This window comes from Drosophila rhopaloa, unplaced genomic scaffold (assembly GCF_018152115.1).
Source record: "Drosophila rhopaloa isolate 14029-0021.01 unplaced genomic scaffold, ASM1815211v1 contig_213, whole genome shotgun sequence".
NCBI lineage: Eukaryota > Metazoa > Arthropoda > Insecta > Diptera > Drosophilidae > Drosophila > Drosophila rhopaloa.
Genome location: NW_025335099.1, coordinates 129,707 through 153,124, shown reverse-complemented (window position 1 = coordinate 153,124; position 23,418 = coordinate 129,707). Strand labels below are relative to the sequence as shown.

Below are 23,418 nucleotides of genomic sequence, written 5' to 3'. Positions count from 1 at the left end.
GGGTACATGCTACAAGTTTGGTCCAGGAACTAGCTGACAATAACAAGGGCTCTAAACAATGAAGGATTCCGCAGCAGGACTCCTCGCAAGAAACCTCTCATAAGTGAGAAAAATCGTGCTCCTCCTTTGGAGTTCGCAAAGGAGCACCTTAAGAAGGATTATGAGTTCTGGAAAAAGGTTTTGTTTACTGATGAGTCCAAATACAACATCTTTGGATATGATGGCAGGGCCAAGGTTTGGAGGAAATCCAACACTGCAATGGATCCCAAGCACCTCATTCCAACAGTAAAGCATGGCGGAGGGAGTGTCATGGCTTGGGGAGGAGTTGCAGCGTCGGGAGTAGGCATTTTGGTGTTCATTGAGGGTAACATGGATCGTTTCCAATATAAGACCATATTGGAAAACAATTTGAAGTCATCGGTGGACAAACTATGCCTTGGCTGGATCTTCCAACAGGACAATGATCCTAAGCATACAGCATAGATAGTGAAGGATTGGCTGCTGTATTATGCCCCTCGGCAATTATATTCACCACCACAAAGTCCGGACTTGAATATAATAGAGCACGTTTGGGAAATTTTGGAACGAAAAAATCGAAAACACCCTATAAGTAGCGCTCATATGCTGCGAGAAAAACTTCAAGAGGAGTTGCAAAAAATAACAGGAGTAAGAACTATAGATGCCGGTGGTGGTCCAACTAAATATTATCTTTAATATAAATAACAATATTACTTCATAGAAGTGCTTAGTAACAGAACGTATGTAGACTTTTGTCAGTGCCTTTTTTCAGTTTTTGGTTAATAACTTCGAAAGTTATTATTAAATAAAGACGTTATTTTGGTTTTTGTCTTATAATTAAATTTAAAACAAGACTGCATCATTACTTTTATTGGAAATGCTATAGAGCTAGCTGAACTCCAAAAAAAGGGGTCGTATTTAGACTTTAGTCCGCCACTGTAGCTGGGGCTGAGTTGTGCAAAATCAGGAGTTGTAAGCTTTGGCGGAGCAGATAGATTAATGATAATGCAATTTCGCTTAGAATTTTATTGGCTGCCTGCAGAGCAGCGACCGATTTGGCGTCTCCTCGCTTACCTCGCCCTCTTCTTCCAAGAACACGTTGTCCGCCTTTGAGAAGATCTCACATATGCCCACATTCCGCTCGTCATTTGCCTTGTATAGAAAAATTCGTACTCTACTACCACTTAGCAAGCAATATAACCGCCAAATATCCAAATGTGGGATAAATTACATTACATAAAGTTTTTGTCCAATCTTTTTAAGTTTCTGCACAGAGTTTTTTTTTCATTTTAAAAGTGTTGCAAAATATTTGCACGTACTCCTGAACTTTGCATTTTTTGGAATCGTCAACACCGCGAATGGGAATACTACTATATTTATATATTTGTTTTTCGTATTATCAACAGTTCTTATTGTTTTTATGGTTTATGGATTTTTAAAACTCTTTATTTAGAAAAAAAGGTATTTCTACTAGAAGGTATATTTAATAGACAATCATTTCAGAACTGTAATTCGATTCTAACTCTCCCAATGACTTTACATGCCAAAGAGAAAAAAAAAGTGGATCCGACGATACTTCCAACATGTTGGACTGGTATTCCATTATATCAGTTCCATGTGTCAATAAAATACCTGGTTACAATTCCTCTGTAAGTAATGCAGTTTTTGAAGCCTAATCTCCTTATTTTGAAGAGTTTTCTTTCTTCTTCTTTGCTTTAATATGGGAAAACTGGGAAATGGGAAAATGGAAAAAAAGAAAAACATGATAAATTTTAAGTCTTATTAAAAATACTGATTAGTATTGATCGGATCGATCGGATATATATGTTTGGAAACAAAGCCGTTTAGGTCGTTTATCCTGACTTGTCTTAGTTCAATCGTGTTTTTCTCAAAACCACATTAAATGCTTGAATGGATATTTTTACATTTTTGAATAGTTACTAGTTTAAAAAAATATTCAAAATAAAGCAATTTTTTTGTAAGAACCTAAAAAAAGGTTTTAAATTTGTTTAATAAACTAACTTTAAGGTACACTAACGGAAAAAATGTTTTTTAAAATGTTTCTGAAACCAGTTACGATGTCCAATGGGTGCGTCCTGCTAATCACACTGAAAGAGCTTTAAAAATGTATTTATTTGGTTATCTAAAATTTGATAAATGGTTTACGCAAAAAATATTGTAAAATTCTTTTTTATATTTGTGTTTTCGGGTTGATTTAATTTTTTTCTTGCTGGTTTTGGGTCGTTGATTTATACTCCCTTTTTTTGGTTTAAATTTAAGACAACCCCTTGTCCTTTATCCTGTCTAAAAGGCTGTACCAATTATTCACAGAACTTTATTAATATTTTCAAAATTTAACACTGCGTCATTAAAAGTGAAAAATATTTTTTTAAATTGATTGGCTCAGAGGAACCAAAGACAAAAATCTGCAGGAAGCTGCTCTATTGAAGAGTTAAGAAAGATAACACCGTAATAGGTCCGACCGTCTTTCAGGGTTTCCAGTTCTATTCTCTGCTGATGCTGATGATAAATTTAAAATGAGAGGATTACAATCTGCCTGCTCTCGATACCTAAGGGCTCGGTCAAATTTTACCGTGCTTAACGCTCGGTGTTATAAAAGCTATCTGACTCGTTGTAGGGTCCTGTTTTCACAATATCCGAAACCATTTTAACATTTTTGTGAACACTAAGCGTAAATCAGCCTGTTACCCAGCATCGCTATCATTTGAAAATTCTACGGCAAGTAAGGCAAGGCAATTGCCAATCTATTAGCCCAATTCTTACAGTCAAAATATTCTGTTTTATCCCGTCCAAATCCGTCTTATTCATATACCATATCCGAGTCAAACTTAATTTTTTGTCCGGGCTTAAGCGAAAGCTCCCATAAAGTTTAACCATATTATTTATCCGACGGAATTTCCCGGTTGCGCTTACTGCGCTGAAACTCTGTGTAGACCTCTACACAAATTGTTAACCTTATCTTTGATAACTTATCACTTCCCATCTGTTTGGAAGGCGTCATTTGTTATTCCCCTTCAAAAGAAAGGAAATGCTAGAGATCCCACAATCCAGTCACTAAGTAATGAGCGGCAAACCGTCAAGCACGGAGGCGGCTCAAATTGGTCCCTTGCTATTAATTGATGTAATAATGCGAAAGGAACAATATTTGAGCTTTTTACAAACAAATCTTCCAGAAGTCATCTGAAATATGGTTCTTTCTACTGAAAAATGCAATAAACAATAATAAACAAGAAAGGAAAGCTAACTTCGGGCGGAGCCGAAGTTTATATACCCTTGCATAATACTCTGTAAATTATATTCTCCAAAATTATTCATATGATGCATTCTTAATACTCATAAAAAATCCCAACTTCCTAATTTTAAAAACACCAAAGTTATGGCATTTCCAATCGTTCAGTTATATAGCAGCTATAGGATATAGTCGGCCGATCCTTATGAAATATGATAGGTCGGATTGATTGACCAAAAATTAAACCCATAGTAAATCCCAACTTCCTAACTTAACAAACACCAAAGTTATGGCATTTCCGATCAATCAGATATATGGCAGCTATAGGATATAGTCGGCCGATCCTTATGGACGTTGCTATATCAAATCAGGAGGGGATCCTGATCAAGAATATATATACTCTATGAGGTCGGAGATGTCTCCTTCACTGCGTTGCACACTTTTGACCAAAATTATAATACTCTCAGGAAGGGTATAAAGTATGTAACAGGTAGAAGGAAGCGTTTTTGACCCTATAAAGTATATATATTCTTGTTCAGGATCACTAGCCGAGTCGATCTAGCCATGTCCGCCTGTCCGTCTGTCTGTCCGTCTGTCTGTCCGTCTGTCTGTCCGTCCGTATGAACGCTGAGATCTCGGAAACTATAAAAGCTAGAAGATTGGCATTTTGCATGTAGATTTTAGGAGTTCCTACGCAGCGCAAGTTTGTTTCAAAATGGTGCCACGCCCCCTCTGACGCCCACAAGCCACAAGCTGTGGCCACAGTTTTGATGCTATTATGAAAATTTTAATTGATATCTATTTGTGTCGTCAATACCTATCGATTGGCTTAATAAAAGTTTGCCACGCCCACTCTAACGCCCAAAAACCCATTAAACGCTTAAGCCTGGCTAGCGCCTACGTTTCTACATGGGGTAGATGGCGCAATACAATGGCGCCATCTAACGGATGACTTTGGAACAGCTGGCCAAGGTGCTCAACCGAGTCAACGTTTATTCTCGATTAGGATTTCTATTAAAGGAAATTGCGATGGTTTTCATTTGTCAATACCGAACTATATCCCAAGAACTATGCAAACCAAATCAAGTTAGCCAAATTGGAGGTCTGAGTCAAACAATGGCGTATGTGTGTATGCTGGTGCAGGACAAAAGCTGCCTGCGCTAAAGCAGCGCTGGTGCTGATGCTCGTGCTGTAAAGCTGCCAGCTCTAAGAGATCGCCTAATTGAAATTGATAATTTGAACTTTTTGTCCTTTTTTCCTGTGGTTACTCTAATTCACATTACGTTAATGCAAAATCTAAAGTAGTTTAGCTGAGTAACGGGTATCTAATAGTCGAGGCACTCGACTATAGCGTTCTCTCTTGTTTTATTTTAATTTAAGAAAAGATTTCTACATAATGAAAATATCTTCCCACCATTGCAAATTAATCATTTAAAACAAGAAAGGAAGCAAACTTCGGCAAGCCGAAGTTTATATACCCTTGCAGTTATTACAAATCGACTACTTTTCGATTTTTATGCCTATATTACTAAAAACAATGAAGCTATGTCGATTTTGCGCTACATATTGCCATCGTTTCTATGGCAGCTATATGATATTGTTGTCCGATTTTAATTTAATTAAAACCGTAATTCCATAATATTTAAATATTACCAAATCCCAAAGAACAAAAAAAATTAAAAACAAAGTTAACATTTCTGGCTCGTTCCGACTTATACTACCTGCAATAGAAAGACAACTCTTTGGAAAGTTTCAAGCAGATAGCTTTAAAACTGAGGGACTAGTTTGTGTAGAAACGGCCAGACGGACATGGCTAGATCGACTCTCCTAGTGATTCTGATCAAGAATATATATAATTTATAGGGTCGGAAAAGTCTCCTTCACTGAGTTGCAAACTTTTGACTGAAATTAGAATATGCTCTGCAAGGGTATAAAAATGTATACACAAAGCAACTGCAAGAGAACTTGTTATTTTTGCAACATATTCCCCATTGCTAATATGATATTGGTAAAAAAAATTGATTTAATTATTACTTCAATCGAATACTCCCCATATAATTGATAAGTTTTAAAGAAAGTGATTAAGTTCCATTATGAACAATATACCATTAATTTTAAGGATACACTTAAGGGGACCCCCCATTTTCGATTTCAAATTTTGACATATATTATTTTTTAGGCTTGTAACTTTGCATCAATTTATTTAAAATCTTAAAAAATAAGAAAAAATTTAACAAAATATTTTTTTGTTTTTTGTTGTTGTTTTTTGTCATTGAACAAAAGCCCTTCTTTTCGGCGGGGATTTTCGCTTCCTGGAATATCCGATACCAAAAATTCCAACGGGATAAGGAAGAGTAGATGTATGGCTATAGCATGAACTAGGATTATAATGTTATAATGTTTCGAGAAAAACGCGTTTAAGGTTTTGAGAAGCTCTCGCCGTCGCCTAACGCTTCCACCATAAATCGGCCATATCTTCAAAAGTTTTTGATATTTGCACTTGAAATAGTTATAGGTTCAAATTAAATAAAAATAAAATCGATTTTTTGAAACCGAGAATGGGGGGTTCCCTTAAACCACTAACACAGAAAAGTGAGTCTTTATAGATCTTTCCATTTGAGGCTAAATATAACACCCTTGTAAGAGTTCTTCAGACATCGCTCAACTTTTTATACCTTTGCAGAGGGTATTATAATTTCAGTCAAAAATGTACAACGCAGTGAAGTATACTTTTCAGACTATATAAAGTATATATATTCTATATCAGGATCACCATCGATCTAGCCACGTTTCTACACAAACTAGTCCCTCAGTTTTAAAGCTATCTGCTTAAAACCATCCAAAAAGTTGTTATTCTATTGCAGGTAGTATACAAGTCAGAACGAGATAGATCGGGCGACTATATTATATAGCTCCCATAGGAACAATCGGGAAAAAATTTTAAAAAGTATTACTTTGTTGCTTTTAATTTTTTTTTGTTCTTTGGGATTTGGTAATATTTAAATACTAGGGAATTACGATTTTAATTAAATTAAAATCGAACATCTATATCAAATGGTAGCTATAGAAACAATAGAAAAACTAAAAAAAAAAGAAAAAAAATTATTTTGTTGCTTTTCTATTTATCAAAATAATCCTTTGAGATACAGTAATTATTTATTATATCAGAATTACGCTTTTAGTTTTGTCAAAATCGGACAACATTATCAAATAGCTGCCATAGAAACGATGGCAAAATGCAGCGCAAAATCGACATAGAAATCAAAATGTAGTCGTTTTGTAACAATTGCCAGGGTATATACACTTCGGCTGGCGAAGTTTACTTCCTTTCTTGTTAACTGTTGAAATCGATTGCGAAAATTCGCGTCACTTTACTAGCTTTCAGAAGTTAAATACTTGACCCCTTCAATATAATTAATTTCCTCCTATCGAATACCATTCAATTTAGAATAGTTTTTACCCCTCAAGTTAAACTGTGAGTATTTCATATAAAATGTATATAACTAAACTAGTAATAAAAAAAATTTTAAAAATGTAAAACAAAAATTTAATTTCCATAAGAGTAATTTTAAAAATATAGAAATATTAGCCTGATATTTGAAAAACTTTTCTAGGTTTCAGGGCTCCTTGGTCTACATTTTAGAAATGAAATACCATAAAATTTGAAAATAAAATTTAGAATATTTATAAAAGTTGTTTCTAAAATCTAGAAAAGTTACCCTCCCCCCCTAATTAAAGAAATACTTTTCTAAATTTTAGAAAATATTTTTTAATTTTTGAGACTCTCTACCGTAGAATATAGAAAAAAAACGTACAAAAAACGTTTTTTCTTAGTTTCGGAAAAGTAATTTCTCAAATCCAAAAAAGCTCGGGCTAAATTAAAGGAAACCTTTTTTTTCTTAGGAATGTTTTTTTATACTCTTGCAGAGGGTATTATAATTTCAGTCAAAAGTTTGCAATGCAATGAAAGAGACATTTCCGACCCTATAAAGTATATATATTCTTGATCAGCATCACCAAGAGAGTCGATCTAGCCATGTCCGTCCGTCCGTCCGTTTCTACGCAAACTAGTCCCTCAGTTTTAAAGCTATCTGCTTGAAACTTTCCCAAATATTGTCTTTCTATTGCAGGTAGTATATAAGTCGGAACGACAGATCGTGCGTCTATATCATATAGCTCCCATAGGAACAATCGGAAAATAAAATTCAAAAAGATTATAACTTTGTTATTTTTGATTATTTGTTTTTGTTTGGGATTTGGTAATATTTAAATATTATGGAATTGCGGTTTGAACTAAATTAAAATCGGATAACAATATCATATAGCTGCCATAGTCGACACAGCTTTATTGTTTTTAGTAATATAGGCATAGAAATCGAAATCGATTTGTAAAAACTACAAGGGCTAAAAACTTCGTCTTGCCGAAGCTTGCTTCCTTTCTTGTTATTTTTAGGGTTTCTCGCCATAGCCCAATTCGAATGCCCAATACGATGTCATCGAACTCACGCACAGGCGTCCTCAGTAAGTATCTATCTGAAAAAAACATTTTTTATTGTCCTTCTGTTGGATTCGAGCCCTGGTCTCCCGTGCATCGGTTCAACGAAGCTAAGTCGAAAATAAAAACACGAGAAATAGAGTGCAAAATACGATTTTGAAAGTTCCTAGAATCTATTATTTACACAGCGAGATTAATCGGCATATAGCCGTATGGTGAGTATGACAGATATATGGCAGCTATGGAATATAGTTAACCGATTTTAATCCAAAAACCTAAATTTGGCAAAAACCAGCTTTTTATACTTAAAGAAAAGAGCGAAATGTACTATTTTGATCTAATGTTTCCTATGACACCTAAAGGACATAGACGTCCAATCTCCATCATTTTAAAACTTTATCTGCGTACTCATAAAAAAAATCCGATTCCAAAAGTTTTAAATCTCTATGACTATATCAACTCGCCTAGTTATGCTTATCGAGAATCTAAACTCTTTATATTGTTGGAAATGTCTCCTTCACTGCGTTACAAACGTCTGACCAGTTTTATAATACCGTCCGCAAGGGTATAAAAAGGTCGGTGGGTTTGTTGACAAACAGTTAAGATTCAAGAAACTTATCTGCTTGAAAGGGCCCTTTAATATTTCTTTTTCAAGAAACCCACCTGATTGACAGTAAGACTGTTGCAATTGGGTGAACTTTCAATAAATTCGGTGACACTGTAAATATTATTTTTCTTTTTGCTGGCTAACTTGTTTTTCAATCTGAGTATTAAGCTTAAAGCTGAAAAATATTGTTTTATTGTTTTAATAATTTTTATTTGGCTTCTATGGTAAGACTTATGGTTAAACTATTTGTAAGTACAAATCTCTCTGTGTTCAGTGCTTCGGTTATTCGTTTTCATAACTTAATGACAGTTTTGTTTTTATAGCTCTTTAATCTCTGTCTGTTGGCGTAGGCGAAGCTATTATTATTCCGTAATTATACATGTACATATGCGCTATTTTGTTACGACTGCTCACGCTAAACTAAATTCATCTCTAACTATTAATTTTGGGCAATAAATATTAGATACATATAAATACGTATATGCATATCGTTATAAGTAGATATACGCACTTTATGTACATATATAATGATGAATCGCTTAAAATAATAATAATATATTAACAATAATCGTGTGTCTACGTAAGTATATAAGCATAAGATCTAGTACATATTTACAAGTGAACGATAGATCTATAGAAACAACATGGGAGGCAAGAACCAACGGTGAGGTACTGGCAATGGCCAAGAAGCAACTACAAAAATACATCATTTATGCGAATTCCAACAGCCAGGCAGCTTGTCAAACAACATTCTCTAGGCATAATACGTATGCATTCATCAAATCATTTTATTTTTGAGTGGAGTGCGGTTTCCCGATTTTATTCCTATCCAATGCGACTATTCAAGAGTTCTCCGTTCCGGATCTTGACCCGGAAGGGACGTATAACGTGGAAGTTGAATGCTGGGCCATGTTCGTTTCCCACTACCATCCCGTTTCCGCTTTCCCTGAGCAGCCGTTAGTCCAGATTGAGGGGCGGTGTACTGTTCGGGCCGCCCAACATAAACGACGTAGGACTGTGCACCGAGATGCTATCCAGGTCCAGGGCGCCGTCGCCCTTCTCCAGCATACCGCTGCCATCTTGCTTCATCATCATTCGCCGCCACTTGGCCCTTGCATTTTGAAACCAGACCTTCAGAGAAAGAGAATTGTCAGTTAGCGACTAACTTCAGTTGGGATGGTTGCCGGCGGGGATCACTCACCTGTAGGACTCTCTTTGGTAAACCTGTTTTCTGTGACAACTGCTTCAGATCCTTGGCGTCAGGGTTGTGATTAATGGCAAAGTAGGACTTCATGGTTCGCAGCTGGTGATGCTTGAACGATGTGCGCATTCGCTTGGTGCGCGACGAGGAGCTCAAGTGCGAGCCCCGGCCGAAGTCCACGTACTCAGTGTTGAGATCTGCAATCAATTCAAAGAGCCTTGTAGCTTTTCGATTTTTACAGCGCCTTCCGAGTTTTATGAGGCAGGCACATAAAAGCCGATGCTGATGCTGCTGCAGCTTCAATGGCGCCAGTTTTTAGCTTTAGCGGCGGTTCCAGATCCGCTGTGCCGTCATAAAGAGCCCAACCGCATGTTGCCGCTTTTATGACCGACAGCCTGATCGCGAAAGAGCTGGGAATTTACAACGTACCTATGTTTGCGGTGAACGCCTCGATATCCTTGGGCTTGCGCTTGCGAGGCCTGCCCTTTTGGCGAGCCGGCTGTGGGAGTCCGGTGATGACATGGGACGCGGGCACGAAGATGCCCGTAGGAACAATGCTCCGACTAGGGTCCGAGTGCGGGCTCGAGGATTCGTTGTGCGGCGAGCCGAACTGGGCGCTGTACGGGTAGCTGGCGCTCATGCTGGACGAGGCGGCGTCGCCCTCCCTCGCTATACTGTAGTGGGTCCTGCAAGTGGTCTTTAGTAGTGGCGGGCCCTGTACGGTTTGGTTGTGGCTTACCTGCAGTATATGAGCGCGTCGATTATGCCATACTGGTCGCCCTTTGTCAATGGGGAGTGGCAGACGGTGCAGCAAAAGCAGTTGACGTGAAAAACCAGGTTCCGGGCGCGCATCACCAGTTCGTTGGAGCTGATAGAAGCCAGGCAGCGGGAGCAGCGGCGAGTACCAAAAAAACTGCGGACGAGAATATTGATTGTCTGCTATTATTCAGATCATAGGAAGATTTGCAATCCCTTAGCATACCCGCGACTAGTGCCTGACCAAAAAATACTTAATTATGTGGCGTGATTTTGAAGAAATCGGGCCCAGAGACATGACGTGCTTTGTGCAGGGCTGCCCTACGGAATCAGTAATCACATGTTTGGCAGGAAGCTGCTCGCTATTGACGGGTTGCCGCCTCAATAATCATGAGCCACCGCCGGTACAGATCCATACAAGTAAGCCCAATGGCTTTCCCACAAACGCCTACTCATCGGCGTTTTCATAGTCATCGCATGATGATGAAGGTCTGCACACTCGACTCAATATGGTTTCGATCCGTCGCCGGCTACTGTTTTCACTTTCGCAAATGACAGATCAAAGATTACCAGCATCCGTCCGTAATCACTGGGGAGTCGCTGCTTTCGTGCCAGAAATGAGCCAGCAAGCCATCCGCTGGGTAGGTATCCCGGGGAGCCCTTTCTTGGCCCCGCAGACGCAGGGGCTAGGTGAAGTCAAACATCAAATGCGCGAGACATGCGATTTCTTTGACATTAATCAAAATAATTGGCGCATTTCGCTTCAGTTTCAACAACGATCAGCAGACTCATTCTCACATTTTGGAGTGGATCCTTCGAGACATAAGCAGACAAATCAGGGCATAGCAAACACCAAGCCAATTTCAATTCCATACGAATTTATCATATTCATACGATGCGCATTTCAAAAAGGCATTTTCATCCCATTGCTATTACCCCTCCGTCAGCCCCATTCCCCTTTCCCTTCCCCAGCCCCTTTCAGTTCCCGTTCTGCATCTGTGTTTTCGTTTTGTTGAAAATTATTTGGGATGTGACACCGAGATTTTTGTCACATCCCCATGTACCACATCTTGTCGCTACACGAGTCGGTGCGACTATGGCTCTCGGCCGATCTTTCACTTGGGTTCCGTCTCCAAAAAGGCCCTTCAGATGTGTGCATGTACGAATATGTACCTTGTGCTGCTGCGCGGTACGTAAGCCCCATAAATAATATTAAACATGTATTCTGAGGACGGCGACGCGGTCGCAGCTACCAACTCATAAAACTGCTCCAGACCGCAGTTTCGAGCCACTTCCACCGCCCTGACACGCCCCTTCTCCGATTCGGAGAGCTAGGGAGAGTGCGAGAAAAATGAATTATGATTATTGCCATGTAAAAGAGCAGGCGAAATGTCAAAGTGACAACGCCTAATATATGATTATGTTTTCGAGCTCTCGAAATCTGATACTCTCACACACATTTTGGACATTCTGGTTCTCGCTGCCCCTGGAAGTTCCACTTCCAGTTTGTCCTTCTGCTATTGCCTAGGCTCTGTTTTGCGCCCCCAGCAATCCCACATAACTATCATCGGCAAACTTATATATGGACTTTTTCAAATGTTGAATTTTATTTATTGTATGGGTTATATCTGCACAGATAATGTTGACGTCTAATAACTGTAAAACTTATCAAAATTTAAATAAATGATTGACATGGATAGTACCAAAATCATGAGGACTGTTAATTTTAAGCCCACAATTGTATTTAAGTGAGGGTAACATATTTATTATTTCAAATTTACAATTAAGTGACTTAAATGTGGGGACACCAAAACATGTAGTAAAATTCTGGCCCAAACAGCCAGCTGCGCATCATTGGAAAGACTTTTTTCAAGTCCGAAACTTGAAAAGCTAAAAGTCTTGCAAAAGGTAGAAATGTTTAGGCAAGTTATTTTTCTAAGTACAAACATAAAAAAAAGGTAAAACCTCATTGCAGTTTTCAAGTTTTATAATGCACATCGATGTTCTTAAAGATTTATCAGTATTCAGCATGATTTAATATGTTTTTTTTGACCGAATCAAGAAGATCGTTGTAAAAAACTATGTTCTGAAGAACTGAAATCTATATTTCTAAAAATAAATTAAGTCATGTTAATGGGCACCAAAGGTGTGCGAAAGGCGACTATAACATAAACACAGAATTGAAATTCTGCTGTGATAGTCCGATCTGAGCCAGTATACCGATCGAATGGTACGCTCCCCTAAACTAAGTTAGGGTTGTTTTATTGTGAAACAACTAAATCAAACTGTTTTCAAAATTAAAGAAGCTGCAACTTAAAAAAAAGCTTATAAAGGGTATTTATAATGTTAATGTATAATGTAGAAAACTTAAAACGGATTACAATTAGTACGAAATTATACCCAACAAGAAGGAAGGCAAACTTCGTCAAACCGAAGTTTATATACCCTTGCAGTGATTATAAAACGACTACGTTTCTATTTCTATGCCTTTATTACTAAAAACAATGAAGCTATGTCGATTTTGCGTGCATTTTGCCATCGTCTCAATGGCAGCTATATGATATTGTTGTTCGTTTTTGACAAAAGCGTAATTCTGATATAGAAAATAATTAATATATCTCAAAGGAATATTTTGATAAATAGAAAAACAGCACAATACATTTTTTCACTTTTTATACCCGTTACTCGTAGAGTAAAAGGGTATATTGTATTCGTGCAAAAGTATGTAACAGCTAGAAGGAAGCGTTTCCGACCCTATAAAGTATATATATTCTTGTTCAGGATCACTAGCCGAGTCGATATAGCCATGTCCGTCTGTCTGTCTGTCTGTCCGTATGAACGCTGAACGGAAACTATAAAAGCTAGAAGATTGGCATTTTGCATGCAGATTCTAGGAGTTCCTACGCAGCGCAAGTTTGTTTCAAAAAGGTTCCACGCCCCCTTTAACGCCCACAATCGCTTATATACGATTTTAAAAATTTATATATTTCGGAAAAGTAAAAAAATTTTTCAAATCGGACCATTCGTTAAAAAGTTATGCGTGATCAAAGTTTCTATCTCCATCTCCCTCGCACTCCCGTTACCTGAGTAACGGGTATCTGATAGTCGGGGCACCCGACTATAGCGTTCTCTCTTGTTTATTTTTAATTTTTCGATTTTCCTGTTGGAGCTATCTGATATAGAATTAAAACCTTAATTCCATAGTATTTAAATATTACCAAATCTCAAAGAACAAAAAAAATTAAAAACAAAAAGTTACCATTTTAAAATTTTTTTTTTCTCATTAATAATTAGAACATTTTTGTAAAAATATTAAAGTCAATTACTTTGACATCGTATAAGTACTTAACGTATGAATTTGTCTGACAGCAAGGGTAACTATTAAACAAAAATTAATATGTCTTGTAAGCTTCTCGGAAACTGTTGTTTAATAAATAATAATTAAATCAAGTCCCATTTATTCGTAAATGAATACTCCAATAAATGAGTTTTAAGAATCGAACTTTATTGGTCCGTATTTAGCAGCCCATTTAATTGGAAATCTAAAATGGGGAGGTCACCTTTTAAAAATGTTCTTCACCATGTCTGTAAGAGATTTACAAATTATTTTATAAACTAAAAAATTGTACAGAATGATATAGAAAATATAAAATCAAAATAGTTGAGAAAAAATGTTCGTAAATTAACATCAATTTGTATTGGCATAGTTTTTTATTTCAAACGCGTGGTCTTTATTCAATACCATGTTGTCTTGACTCAAGACAAATCGATCTTGACTTCCTTTGAATACCATTTGCTCTTAATTCAAGACGATTTTCATGACTTTAGACAGCTTTTTCTCCGCTCGTGTTTGATAAGGCTTCTTTCGAACAGAAAAAGGTCAAGTCTCCGCTTTTATTATGCAAATAGACCCTAGCTAAACCCTAAGTTCAAGTCCCGGCTGAAACTTCGGCACTTGGCAGAGGGCTGGCTGAACTCTGTTTGGAGGGCGAGTGAGTTGCGCTATGCGGACTGAAGTGAGTAGCGACGTGTGGCCCGGCTGGATGCTGCGATAACACCGGGTTTGCATAGGAACACGGGCACGGGAGGGCAGGGCGGCGACGCTTTGTAACGTGAGAGCATTTGTAGCGCGTTGAGGGATTGCACGTTGAGGTCTCAAGTTCCACCCGCTGTGTTCGGCTCTTCCGATTACACATGTGCAAGTTCACCGGTAACAACAACAGCGGATTTCCCAGACGCCACGCCACCACCGACAGCAACGGCTTCCCTTCCCGTCCGCCAGCTATCGTGAGACCGCTTCGAGCGCTGAATCCTGCCCCGAGTCCTAGCCCTACTTATTGCCCCCTCCAGCCGATGATGACGTCCTGTGGCGCTAATTCGATTCTAGACCCTCGACCGTTGCCTGTCTGAACTTATACAGTAATTATTCGCATTTCTAGTTCGGTTTTTTGGTTTGTTTGGTTTTGTTTTTACTACATCTGTAAGTTTCGAGTCGATTTAAGAGTTTTATGGAAAAGATTTGTGTTTTTTACTTGTTTAATGCGGTGGAAAATTAGTTTGGATTGCTATCTATTGGACTTGTGCGTACAACTAGCATATTCCTATGGCTTGCCCCTGCTGTGAGGTGGTGTGGTCCCAGCAAAGTGGCTTTGAACGCAACCACTCAGCGGACAAGCCGACTTAATAGTTTCATTACCATTCGCATTTGCATTTCTAAGCGCTCTCTTCCGGACTCCAAGAAACGCAAGCCCATGCCCAATTCGAAAATGTGTCTATAATGTTGTAGTCAAAATGATTAGATAAGCTCCCCATTGTTAATTTGTGGCGGGTGGAACGGATCAGCTACTTGCCGTCTGCCTCCACTTTGCTCTTTGCCAGGGAGCTCTTGCGTATGAATTCGGCGTAAAATCATTTCTGAAGATGCCCATTAAACATTTTAATTATCGCGCGGTCTCTACGTTTATGTTTGCTCTTGTTCCCAAACCAAGTCACCCAATGTCCAGGTGGCAGCAGTAAGCCCAGCTAGGCGTTGCTCAGCCAAGCGAGTGACCTGCGTGCTGCAGAAGCGGAGGTGAAAGTACCACTGTGGGATCGATGCATGGTTCCCTGGCAAAACAAACTCCAGACCAAGAGGCGTCTAAGTAGGTAAATGTATTTATTGTACGTGTTTGCTCCCTAACAAACGAAGTTGTGGTTATCTAAAAATGATTTCATCAACCGACAATTGCATTGATTGCAAAAAAAACACTATCAAGGTATCATTTTATTCTTAATATTTGTATTTCTTTCACGTTGTAAAAATAATTCAGATTTGATAAAAACAATTGTATTTTTAAGAAGAATCTGTTGTTTTAAGCCAAATTGATGCACATTGTTATTATTTAGTTCTGTAAGGGTGACATGATCGTCTTTATAAATGCTCTCAAATCAAGTTTATTATTTTATGTAACAAATTGTTTCAGTTGTAATTGGTTTAAATAAATGGCAATATTGCCTGATTGGGCTTTTCGTTCCTCTGATAACTTGCAAAAAAAAGAATATTTTTTTATCAAATTTGATTATAACTTTTTAGTTTTACACTGTAGGCGGAAATTTGTAGAATTAAAATTCTCCCCAAGAAATCGTTTTTTATTTATTTAGTGTATTAAATTTGTTGTATACAAAAATAAAATAAAATAGAGCAGCACAGGGTCATTTGAAAACCATATCACATAATGCATTTAAAAGGTGATAGAATTCGCTTGGTATTCACGTAGCGATTTTTTTTCATTTTATTTTTTTTGCAGCAGTTAGAATTGAAAATTTCATTTTTACTAAACATTATACTACTCTTATGCTCGTTTTCTCGCTTTAATGGTAAGCTATAAATAAGTTTTTTATCTAAGAAAACGTAATAAACTTTGGAGCGTAAAACCAACTTGTTGCTTACCATGAAGGCGAGAAATCGGGCTAAAGCAGTAAGCACATTTGCCAAAAATTTTATTCGCACTGTTGTGCAGCTGGCCCATTGTGGCTATCTTCGGGATATGTGTTGGCATTGCGGCGCTACACGGCCCGCCGACAAGTGCCCATAAAATATAAATACTGTGATTTTTTTAGTCATTTCTGTCGGACATGAGAGTGTGTGCGATGGGTGCATGATTCTTGGAGGCACATTATCAAATCCAATTTCTGCTTAGCTCTTTGATGGGATTTTAGTCTCATGCTAACGCTGGAGCCCAACGTTAGAAGCACTTGAGGGCGGTGACTTGAACATAAAAAGCCAACGTGAGATTGAATCGTTCAGCTGATGTGCCCTGTTGTTAAATCTGCAGTCTCTGTTTTTGTAGATTTTCAATTTCATCACGCAGTCTTCAGTGGCGGCGTTGTAGAAACTTCTTACACTCCATTTATTTAATGAATTCTTTCGGTTTTTTACTTCCCTTCTGTTTGCGAGGTAAATAAATTATTTTATTGGATAACCCACGACTTCAGAGGGGCCATAAATTCGGTGCTCGAGTCTCCTGCTCTTACTAGGCACAATTAAATGGTCGCGCTTCGCTGACTTTAAAAACTGTAAATATTTTATGCCAAACTTTTTCATCCACTTGCCTACTTTTCTGGTCACCGTAGTCAAGCCCTACTAAATCGGTGGAATGTTTTATGATGCGAAGACAGCACTCGTCCCCAGCGCTGATTAAGACGTTTCATCGACCCCGAGGTCCGCACTTTGGCATGGCCCTCTGATAGCGAAGGAAATCCAGCTATCAGAAGATCTTCCAGACCCCAATTCCTGACGTGCCACATAAAATAAAAATTATGACACTGCGTCTTCAAAACCATCCTGCTAGTCCCAATCTGATGCCCGGCTAAGCCGTCTTATCCGCTGTGCCATCAGCACAACATCATCGCTGTAGATAAGCACTTGCTGCCCGGACTTTTGTGACACAGCCAAAGTCGAGCAGCGGCCCCATAGACACGAGACCAGCCATTCTCACTGGCTTTGGGACAGGGAGTATGCAGATACACACACTCCAACATATGCAGGTGACAGCCAGAAATTTTCATTTATGCACCTCGCTCCCCCTGGCAGGCGGAAAAACGAGAATTGGCAAGTCAAACAGGTACATTGGACCAGTAAATGTAAGCTTGCGGGCAACCACATCCAGCAGACAGTGGCACCACCACTGCATCAGCAGCAAGAGCAAACGGATATCTTTAATCCTAAACAATCCAATTATTGGCTTTGCGAGCTTAAATCTGAAAAAAAACTAAATTATAAACGATTCCTAGTCTTTGATCAAGTCAAGAACCTATGGAGCTAGCGGTGTACCAACGGGAGTCCTACACCTTAGTTACTGTTTCTGGTGTGCCGGGGAAACAAAAATATCTTTAATAACGGCAGCCAGGTGAACATGTGTTAGCAGATTATCACACAACTTGTTTGCTAATTCGAAACCCCGCTGGATGGTGACCGCAAATCCGTTTAGAAATCAATAATGAAAATTAATCTCAATGAATAGGGTTTTACCGACTTGTTAAGGGGGTTTTCTGGTCTAGATGCATGCATTTTAGCTAATTTTTGAAGTGACGTAAAATATAAATAAATGTTAAATGAAAAAATCAATATACTAGCAGCTGATCAAGTGAATCGGCTCAACAAATTGAAGCGTGACCAGACTCACGATTCTAACCCTTCTAGGAACCTGACAAAAAAAGATTATTAATCTAAAGCAATGTCGCAATGTCCAAACTACGGAAAAGTCAAAGAAATTAAATAAATTTGTTTTTAATATTTAAACTTTAAATTTTGGTAGAGTAGAACTTCGATAAGACAGGGCGAGCTGGCCTGGATGCCGCTTCAGAAAAATCTCTGAAACTAATTTGAATTTTGAATAATCCTCTAAGGAACACATTCTTAGTTAATTAAACTTTTAATATATGAAAACAATTCATTTTTTAATTTCTACACTTTTAAAACCATGTCGTCTAGAAGGACATCAAATGATTCCACATTTTCAATGCTTAACCTGCTTCAGATTTCACTCACACGAAGTGTAATCCTGATTAATAATATATATACTTTATAAGGTGGGAAACGCTTTCCTATACCACTTCCAGGATATGTTATAAACTTTTTATTTTCAGGAACAGCATATTTTATTTTTCTTTAATATTTATGTGATTCCCAATGACGATGATAGTCAAAGAACAAATAATAAGAATACATTTGCTTTTTCTTTCTATTTAAATGTACAAAATAATGAGTTAATTATATTTAGTATGTTTTGTTGGTGGAAGAAAAGGATGGTGTGTTTTTTAAGAATGCAAATGGTAAAAATGCTAAGATATTTTCCGATTATTCTAATTCACTAACAACAGTGTCAAGTTTTTAGTATTGTATCTTCATTCTCCGAATTTTTGCAGTCACATTGGACCTAAAACCAGTACGATATGTATAAATAAATGTATAATCCATTCTTTCGAAGCCCCATGACTTGAACTTGTATAACTTGCATAATTTTTTTTTTATGTGAGACAGAATAATATCAACTCTGCGACCTGTCTCAAAGTTAAGTTAAATTCAAAGATTCTTGACAAAATGTAATAGTTAATTGTTGAAACTTTGTGTACATGGCTTTATAATATTAATAATATTTATTTCTACACTGGACTTTTATTTAATTGAAGAAATAATATTTACCATAATAGTAACTTGGAAAACGTAACAACAAATTTAGTTGTCAATTTAAAAAATCATACATTTTCAGAGTTGAAGAGTATAATAAAATATAAGCGTATTTTGACCAAACATTGATTGTCGTTTCAAATAATTTGAATATAATTCATTCACACGAATATTTCATGTATTTCCCGGCGACATCGGTAAAAAACCACCGTGTGCTTAAATTTGACAAAACATGGATCTATTTTATTGGATGCGCCGAGGGGCGTTTATTTGAGTTTCTATTTATCCCGCGACCCGCAAAATCCACCAGATCCACTAGTGCACATGACATAAGTTCGCCTACGCTATAGGCTATTGGCCCCGCCCCCACATTCGACCCGGGGAACGTCACATTTGACATCTGCAGTATAAATCAACGGAAAATGTGGGGATTGCTCTGGGTGAGTCGCGGGCTCGATGTGATTGATAATGCCCAGCAGCAGCAGAAAACCCACCGGAATGAAACGAAATGAAACATTACGGCGGAGTGGATTCTGTACGACATGCCAAGGCCCCCAGTCCCCCTAACTCTCCAATACAAGCCGCGAACGTCTGTTTGTGCGACTGCCAGCGGAGCGCGGCGGTCGCGCCTCTGGAATCTGGCGATCAATCCCACACCCGTACAGATAGGGCGACCCCGAAACCAGGGGGAGTCGGAGTCGCAGGCAGTATCAGACGCTTGCAGACACGGACTGCAACTGAGACTCCCAGCCCGACGGTTGGTATTTTGAAATATGGAGCGGTCATAAATGTCACAAGAATCATTTGAGAGGAAATACGAGTGACGAGCGTGACTTGCCTGGATTTATGGATCTCGAGCCGAGGGTATCTGACTTGAATGAGGAACTTATTCGGTGCCGCCGAACAGGTGTTGCCCTGGCCCCTTACAGCTCTGAGAGAGCACAAACAAATTGGTGTCCCACAATTGCAGAAGATCCCAGTACACCTCAGATGGGTGCTGAAATATCGGGTAATTATAACCCGTTTCTGTGGCACTTCGCACTGCTAGAATGCTAGGAGCTCGCGTGACTGCTGCGACGCGTGAAATCGCATTGCTGCAGCTTCCTCCGGCAGAGCTTGTGGAGCGGGTGAAGGCAGCAGTGGCCAGTGGGCTGGGAAACCCACCCAGGCGAAGACTGTCAACGCTGGCGGAGCCCCAAGACCCGGCCTTCGTCCTCTAGAAAGGCAGTTCGTGAGCGGTGAGGGGTGAGGGGTGAGGGCGTGCGCAGGTGAGATGGTGAGCTGGCTAGCTGGTGAGCGGGCGTTCTTGAGAATGCCGTGGCGGGCAAACAGCAGAACACACGCAGAGCCACTCAGCCAGCGGATGGGCGGATAAGCAGATGGGTAGACCGCTGGAGTCTTCGTTGCGGTCTGCTTCCACTTGCATTCGAATTCGCTATCGCGTTTGCACCCTTTCAGCCGTCGCACAGTGGTGCAAAACAATGATCTGGTTGCAGATCTTAAGGCAGCCGCGTGCATAAAAACTTACTTGCGTGTTTGGAAATCATTTTCTAGTCAATGTCTTGGCATGCAGTCGCGGTTTTATCTGATTCATCAACCCAAGCCCCACCCCTCTTCGCAATCGCTTCCCAGAAGCTCCCAGCCGGAGATTCAGCCACTGCTCCGTATAGTATAGTAATTTTCCTCAATGGCTGGCACTGGCCTCGGTTTTGTTTTGGCTTGGCGACTTACCTATAATAATCGTTTTTGCAATAAATGTTGCCGTCACGTGAGTAGCATGAGGATTCCCGTTCTAGCGGCTGCCGACAAGCGTAGCACTGCAAGCAGCTGGCGTGCCAGCGTTTTTCCACAGCGGAGAGGTAGAAACGATCCTAAGAAAAGACCGGAAAATATATTGTAAATGACATATTCCCAACAAAGTTTGCATTTTTCGGAGAAAGCAAGGCATTTCCCATTACGATCATGAAAATTTTAGTGCCGCCATTTAAGCGGTCTGCCGTGGCTTTTTCCTTTCCGATTGAATTGGTTTTTTCTTTTTTTTTTGTACCCATACAGAGTGTATTATAATTTCAGTCAAAAGTTAGCAATGCTAAGAAACAAATAGCATTGTAATCCTAAAAATTAAGATTTTTAATACATTTGGAAAACGATTTGATATACAAATTTTTTTATTTTGCGGAACATGAAAATAAACAGCAAAATGTGTGGGATATATTTGTTTATTGTACTGCATAAAAACCTATACTATCCGCCACAGCGGAATATTTAAATGGGGGCTTAAGCCACTACTATATTCATGATTGCAGCTGTAAGTGTCTTTTTATAAAGTTGTAATAGTTTTAACGGTTTTCATAATGCCTAGTTTTTTTAAAACTTCGAGTCGCCTTGAAATAATAGGCTTGCAGCCGAATTTTAGGGAAATGATTTATTAACCATTATCTATTAAGAATTCTATAAACAAAATATTTTTAAATCTTGTACTTTCTGGCTAATAAATAAGAACTATGTATTTGTAGAGTTTTAAAGATTGGACAATTTTTTTAAAAAGTCTTATCATGGGTTTTAATTTTTAAAAGTCGAATTGAATGTTATTTTCTTTATTTTTATTATTGTACAACTTGCAGGTACTCCATAGCATTTAACTTTTTAAAAATTTGTTTAATTGTTTGCTTAATAAAACATTAAGCAGTTGTACTAGTCTAATGCCGATTGATTTTCTGTATAAATAATAAACATGATTATTATTAACCTTACCTGTATTTGCCGCCCACAGCCGGAGCAGTCGTCGAGGTTGCGCGTTATTTTGCTATCGTTGGTAGACTCAGGACTGCTGGGCGGTCCGTAAGGTTCAGTTTTGAATGATATACCCGACGTTGTCTCGTCGCTGACCTCCGTGCAATCTGTGCGGCTGCGGCTGATCGAAAACTTGGCCGTGGAGTCCTCAAAGGTGGCGCGATCGGCTGTTTCATAACTGGGGAATCAAATATAGTGTGATCGCTCGAAGTCCAGCTAAGGAATGACCTTACCTTCTAAATGCCTCGGTGCCGTATGCATTGCCAAATGGCTTTGTACTGTGATCACAAATATCTTGACACGAGGATGAGGAGCATGCGCGAAACAATGAGTGATTGTTATTTGCACCTGTAGCACTGCCACATTGATTGCTTCCTTGATGTGCTACAGGTGGTGTTGAACTTTTCTCCCTTGCGCCGGGCCCAAGAAATCTTGCGCTCTGCTGCTACATGTTGCGATAAAAACAGAAGTATGCACATAAATGGATTGATTGGGAGGGGTAGAATTCATTAAAGGGGCCTACATGGAATGAAGACCATAGGAAATGGCTCAACTGTGCCTCACTCCGCTCTAAAATACTCGGTAATTCTTGAAAGTGTGTGCTATAGTATAAATGATGCATATTTTTTCAATGGCAATGGCGGCGAAAACAAAGGCGAAGCTAAAGTTTGTTTCAATTAAGATACAAGGCGTTTTTCGTTATTCCGAGAAAGCGCTGCGCGACATTTAAGAATCGCCAACATATGAGGGACACCCAGCGACAGCCTAGTTGCGATCCCGACCAAATCCATCCCGGCTCATCTCGGATCATCCCATCGCTACTCATCCCCGAGCTTCACTCATTGAAGAATAAATTTCCCAAGTTTTGCTTTTGCATTAAGTGAACACAGAGGCAGACACCACCAGCCGCGGTGCTCAAGTCCAACGTCCCGCCCCATCTCACCTCTTATCGCCTAGCCTGGCCTGTCGCCACAAAACATCAATGCTCCAGTTTACTTATTTTTGATTAATTAGTGGAAAATAGATTGCAAATGCGTGCCTATCCATCCGAAAGCTGCCCCGTGTGAGTTAGAAGGATGACAGGTTTTCCTTGTATAACATACAACTTCCCCATATTCTCTAGACAATTTTTGTGAAATTTACAAAAAAATGTGTTGCCCGGTACCTGGGAACACGTTGTTACGTTTAGGGGAACATCGAGCTATATTTGTACATTTTGGCTCGAAATTTCCCAATGTGTACTGCAGTGTGGACCAAGTCTTGCGTCATTAAAATCGTTTGCAACTAAAACCACCTCTGATAGGGTTGCAATTTAGGTAATTTTATTTTTGCGAAAACCGTAAAATTTATTTTTTTAAAGTTAAGTATTAAACAAAACTTTCAGAGATTTGTCAATGACTAGAAGATTTAGGAAGACAATTTATGAAAATGGTCTTTTTGAAAATTGTTTCCATCTATACATAATTATTAAAGGCATTAGATAAAAATCGAAACTTCTCCCAAGGTGAATTTGACCAATATAATACAATTAATTTGTATTTATTTAAATAAACCCTAAACTTTTTTCCTATTCCTCAGTCGTGCTATTGTCTATGGTAGTTACATTATAATAACAAACTTAATCCTTATA

The 23,418-nt window shown here is 38.7% G+C and overlaps 1 protein-coding gene across 4 annotated transcripts in view; it reads right to left on the bottom strand.

The window, feature by feature from the left end:
- Nucleotides 1-8,533: 8,533 nt before the first annotated feature.
- The window catches only part of LOC108042490 (protein apterous), a 28,143-nt gene continuing 13,258 nt past the window's right edge, over nucleotides 8,534-23,418 (bottom strand). For 2 of the 4 annotated variants that reach the window (XM_044460729.1, XM_044460730.1), the window contains 7 exons: nucleotides 22,022-22,233; nucleotides 21,750-21,966; nucleotides 20,727-20,866; nucleotides 10,311-10,484; nucleotides 10,001-10,257; nucleotides 9,572-9,768; nucleotides 8,534-9,501 (listed from right to left, as the gene is read on the bottom strand). In XM_044460729.1, coding sequence (XP_044316664.1) covers nucleotides 9,328-9,501; nucleotides 9,572-9,768; nucleotides 10,001-10,257; nucleotides 10,311-10,484; nucleotides 20,727-20,866; nucleotides 21,750-21,966; nucleotides 22,022-22,233 — 1,371 coding nt within the window. In that variant the 3' untranslated portion in view covers nucleotides 8,534-9,327. The remainder of the gene's footprint in view (nucleotides 9,502-9,571; nucleotides 9,769-10,000; nucleotides 10,258-10,310; nucleotides 10,485-20,726; nucleotides 20,867-21,749; nucleotides 21,967-22,021; nucleotides 22,234-23,418) is intronic. The other 2 variants (XM_044460731.1, XM_044460732.1) reach the window with 2 other exon arrangements.